At 75.4% G+C, this 5,000-nt stretch overlaps 1 protein-coding gene across 1 annotated transcript in view; it reads right to left on the bottom strand.

Moving 5' to 3' along the window:
- Positions 1-1,908: 1,908 nt before the first annotated feature.
- Positions 1,909-5,000, bottom strand: part of LOC136141907 (collagen alpha-1(I) chain-like) — a 3,422-nt gene continuing 330 nt past the window's right edge. Inside the window, exons 1-4 of the mRNA XM_065900065.1 lie at positions 3,689-5,000; positions 2,851-3,621; positions 2,379-2,695; positions 1,909-2,181 (exon numbers count right to left, since the gene is read on the bottom strand). The exon at positions 3,689-5,000 is cut by the window's right edge and continues 330 nt beyond it. Of these exons, the coding sequence (XP_065756137.1) occupies positions 1,909-2,181; positions 2,379-2,695; positions 2,851-3,621; positions 3,689-5,000 (2,673 nt within the window). The remainder of the gene's footprint in view (positions 2,182-2,378; positions 2,696-2,850; positions 3,622-3,688) is intronic.

Raw genomic sequence — 5,000 nt, forward strand, 5'->3', positions numbered from 1 at the left:
GGTTCTGGGCTTTGCGTGTCTGCTTCCGACAGACCTCCACCGTTCGAGAGAGGATGAATTCCTGCGTTGTTCTCTGAGTGCTTGCCTGGTTTCGGTTTGCCAGTCCCCGCCTTCCCTCCCTCCCTCCCTCCCTCCCTCCCTCCCTCCGTCCGGGCAGCCGGGGATCTTGCTCGTGACCCTCTGGGCACCCCGTGCCGGCCGCCCCGGGCCCCGCCGGAGTCTCTGTGGGATTTGCCCCCGCCGAGGAGTCGCGTGGGGAGCGCGTTTCCTTCGAGGCAGCCTCCCGGCGACATCTCCCCAGCTCCGCCCCCCCCCCCCCCCCCCCACACACACACCGTCTGCTGCCGGGATCGCGCCGTGTCGTGCCGACCCGGGAGCTAGCTCCGAGATGGACGCCTCCGGGCCGCGCCAGAGGCCCGCCGCCTCGCCCCAGCGGGCTGAGCTCGGGCGTTTGGGCGGCCCGGCGACGCTGCCGCGTCCTCGGTGGCCGGCCGGCGACAGGGACCCGGCCCGGGGACGTTGGAGCCGTTGTCGGGAGCCACCTGGCGGCCGCTTTTATATTGTCCCTTGTCTCTGGAGCTTCGGCGACCTTCGAGAGGGCTGTGACTCGGCCGCCGGGCCCGAGGCCGAGTTCCGGGAGCCAGGCGACGCTGGCGGTGACTGTCCCGGTGGCGCCCAGGCGTGGGCGCCTCCTGCTGTCGCTTGAGATTGGGCGTGCAGGCCTATGAGGGTGTGACCGTCGCCGCGCTCTCGAGCCGTTCTGTGGGGCCGCCTGGCCTGGTCGACCAGCATCCGGCCGCGGGGACCGACCCGGCCACCCGACCCTCCTTCCTTCCTTCCTTCCTTCCCTCCCTCCCTCCCCCCCCACCCCCCCCACCCAGCCCGGTCACCACAGCGCCCCGCTCCGGAGGTGGGGACCGGCCCATGCCCGTGCGTTTAGGCCGGTGGAGGGCGCGACGGGCTCGTTGGCGGGCGCGCGTGGGTCCGTCTGGGTCGTCGGATTCTTTCTGACCGATGCTTTTCCGAGTCGGACTCCGGAGGTGGGGACCGGGCTGGGCCGCGAGGGGTGACCCGGAGAGAGAGGCACGGGCCCGAGTGCGGTCCCTCGTGGGCTCCGGTCGCCTGGGAGGTGCCTCCGTGCGAAAATGTTTCCAAGTCCCCCTGGGTCCGGGGACGTGGACGGACCGGGACCTGCTCGCGCGGGTGGCCGGGGAGGGCGCACCCGGCCCTGTAGCGGGCCCACGTCGGTCCCGGTCGGCGGACGCGACTTTTTCTCACCCTCCCCCGCCCCCTCCTCCATCGCGAGTCCCGGCCGGGGTGGGGGGTGGCGGTGGGGACCGGCCCGAGCCGTACCGGGTGGCCCGGATAGGGCGGCCTGGGCCCGGGTGCTGTCCCTCGTGGGCCCCGCTCGTCAGAGGCGGCAGAGTGGGATATTCCCTTTTCTTTCACCAAGTCTTCGCCCGGGGACTCGGAGGGACCGCGGTACCTGCTCGCGCGGGCGATCCGGGGAGGGCGACCCCGGCCCGCTCGCTGCCTCTGCCATGTTTTCCCGCCCCTCCCCTCCCCTCCCCTCCCCTCCCCTCCCCTCCCCTCCCCTCCCCTCCCCTCCCCTCCCCTCCCGCGCCGCCCCACTTTGCCGCCACGCTCCTCGGGTCGACCAGATGGCCCCCGAGAGAGGTCCGGGGCTGGTGTGGATGGGGAACTGTTGGGGACAGGTGGCCGGGCCGAGGTCCCGGGGAGCCCCCCCGAGGTTCGTGGATGGGCCCCGCTGCCGGGCGCCGTGATTTTTTTCGCCTGAAATGGGCCTTTTCTGCCACCAGGTAGGTGCTGACACGGTCTCCTCTGGCGTCTGTCGCTGAGGATGCTGGGACTCTGGACGCGCGCAGGGCGCTGGGCTTTGGGCCGCCGTCAGGCGCCCGAGCCGGCCCTTGCCACTTGAGCCGCCCGCTTGGGCCTGCGCGCCGGCTCTCGTGTGTGCGCCCGGCTGACCCCGACCCGCGGTGCCGCCTCCGGTCTCTGGCTCACCCGAGGGCGGCGGGGCGAGGTGGCGCGTGGGTCTTCTACCCCGCGTGACTCCCCTTCCCCGCTGCGGGCACCCGGTGGTGGCTGAGACGACCCCACCCCGCAGGCTCCGTGCCACGTGTCAGGCGTTCTCCTCGCGGGGTCGTCGGCCACGGTTGCCTGAGAAAGAGGAGAGAAGGGGGGGGCGCTGGGTGCCGGCTGAGGCTGAAGCAGGCTCCTCTGGTGAGGGTCCTCGCCGTGCCCCCCTCCCCCCCTCGGGGCCCTTGTGGCCCCTGGCTCCCTGGATTGACTGATCGATGTGGTGATGTCGCGCTCTCCTGGGCCGGGCCTTAAGTCGCGCCAGACGAGGGACGGACGTTCTTGGCGAACGGGGCCGCTCTTCTCGTTCTGTCCGCGGGCCCCTCGCCTCTCTTGTCACGCCCTGCCGGCCTGCCGACGGGTGTGTGGGAGGCAGGGGTGGTGGTCTCCGGCCCTGACCTGCGGTCTCCCGCCTCCTCGCCTCGCGGCGTGGGCGGGGCCGTGGTCCTCGGACGCAGCAGACGCTCTCGCTTCGCCTCCTTGGCGTGTGCCTCGCGAGCGGTCCCCCCCGCGTCGGTGGGGGGCCGTCCCGCCGCTGCGCCGCGCGCCCGCTGCCGGCGCGTGAGCGTGACTTGCTTGGTCCTCTCTGGTGCCCCTGGAGCGCTCCAGGTCGTCCCTCAGGTGCCCGAGGCCGAGCGGTGGTGTCATTCCCTTTTCCCAGCGTGCTCCTCGGGGTCTCCGCCGCGGTGGTGTGTCCCCGTGAGTGGCTCTCTTGGTGGGGGGTCGAGACGGTAAAGGGCGGGGGCTTGCCTCTGGTTTCTCTCCCTCGGTGGGGGGGACAGGTGCCTGCCGCCTCGTCGCCGTCGTCCTCCCACGGTGTGCTGTGGGGGGACTGACTGTGGCCGGGCCGACGCCGCGTGTGCTGCCGCCCCCCACTTGTGAGCGTGTGTGTGCGCTTGGGGGGGGGGAGTCGCACACGGGCCGTGTGCTTACCCATACCGCAGACCCCCCCCGCCCCTCCCACGGCCGGTCGTGGACTTGGCGGCTTGTGGAGCGCCTCCGTGGGCCCGAAGGGCAGAGACGATGGGTGGGGGATGACGCACCCTCGGTGAGAAAAGCCTTCTCTAGCGATCCGAGAGGGAGCCTTGGGGTACCGGACCCCCCAGCCGCTGCCCCTCCCAAGCGTGCAGTGGCCGCGGTGGCCACTGCCGGAGCACGTGGGCAGCAGAGGCCCTCGCCCTCGCGGGAGGGCTTGCGCCGGCCCCGCGGTGGGGGCCGAGCGCCGCTCTTTGCCTACCGCGGCCCGCGCCTCCCCCCTCTGAGTCGGGGGAGGGTCCCGCCAGGCCGGCGTCCGGTGCGGGGCCGCGCGTGCGGTGACCCGCGGTGGCGAGCCCGAGGTGGGGGTCGGGGACGCACGGACGTCCCGACTAGCCCAGTCCCGCAGCCGCGAGGAGCCCGTCGCGCCTGCCCTCGCCGCGAGTCGCGGCCGGGGGCGGTGTGTGGGCACGGTGCGGGTCGCCTCGCTCGGGAGTGTATCCCTGGGGCACGAGCCCCGGGAGTCGGTCTCAGATGAAGGCGGATCTGGCGATGGACGGAGAGGGTTGAGTTCGGGCGGGACGGGGTTCCCTCCGTGTCACGTGGGGGGAACCGTCGCACACGGGCCCCGGCGGCGGGGCCGGGGCGTGGGGAAGACCCCAGGGTGGCTGGGGCCGGCCGGCGTCCCAGGCGTCGTGGGACCGCCCTCGTGTGTGTGGCGGTGGGACCCCGCGCTTGTTTCCCTGGTGGCCCGGTCGTGCCTCGGCCCTTCCTGTCCCTGGGCGGGCGCCCCTGCGCCCCTGCCCCGCGGCCTTGGCCGCCGTGTGTGCGTGCGTGCGTGCCGCCCCCTCCCCGTCGCCGCCGGCCCTCCCCGGCCCCCAGCCCTCCGCGCCCCCTTCCCCGTCTGGGATCGAGCCGGCCTCGCCCACGTGAGGGTGTCGCCCGCCCCGGCCGCCGCGGCCGGCGGCGTCCCCGGGTGGAGTGCTCACGGTCCCTGAGGCGGGGCAGTCGGGCGCGGCGGCGGAGGCGTGTGTGGGGCACGTCGGGCGGCCGGTGTGCGCGCGGGAGAGTGTTGTTGTCGCGGGGCTGGCCGCGGCTCGTGGGTGTTTGGCGGTGGTGGTCGCGAGCCCCGTGAGGGGGGGCACCCTGGTGGGGGGGCCGAGGAGGCCAGTCGGCGTCCCGGGTGCCGCGGGACCGCCCCTGCGCTGGAGGCCTCTGGCGGTGAGACCCCGTGTCGTGCCCTGGCGGCCGACTCGCGTCCGTGCCCTTAGGATGGCCCCCGGGCCCCCCGCCTCGCGGCGGCGCGCGTCCGCCCCCCGCCCGCCACGTCTTCCGTGAGGTCGTCGCCGCGTCTCCGCGACGGCGGCCGAGCCAGCCGCGCCTCGTCGGCCCTCTACCCCGTCCGTCCATCCGCCCCGTCCGTCGCCGTCTGCCGACCCCCGGGCCGCGTCCCGGTGTGTTTCGCTTCCCGGGCCTGCTGCGGCACCGCTCCGTGGTCCGCCGCCGCCGCCGCCGCCGCCCGTCCGCCGGCGTCGTTGCGTGCTGGGCGAGGTGGGGGGGACCGCCGTCCGTCCCCCCGCCGCGCCGCGCCCCCGCCCCGGCCCGGCGCGCCCGCCCGAGCGCCGGGTCGTCGGGACCCCGGCCGGCCGTTGCGGACCGGCCGCCGTGCCCGCAACGCCCCGCTCCCGTCGGGCGGGCGGGGAGGTGGGGGTGGCCGGGCCTCGGCCCGGGCCCCCGCCGCCCCCCGTCCGTGCGAGCGAGTGAGCGCGGGTGAGCGGGCACGCGCCGGCCGGCCTCCGGAGCGACCTGCCGGTGCCCGCGGCCCCGCTCCCGGGCCGCCGAGGCTGCGGGCCGCGCTGCTTTGGTGGTGGGGTTGGGGGGCGGAGGTGCGGGGAGAGCCCCGGCGGCGGGGCCGCCCGCGCCCC

Source organism: Phocoena phocoena, chromosome 21 (genome assembly GCF_963924675.1).
Source record: "Phocoena phocoena chromosome 21, mPhoPho1.1, whole genome shotgun sequence".
Classification (NCBI taxonomy): Eukaryota; Metazoa; Chordata; class Mammalia; order Artiodactyla; family Phocoenidae; genus Phocoena; species Phocoena phocoena.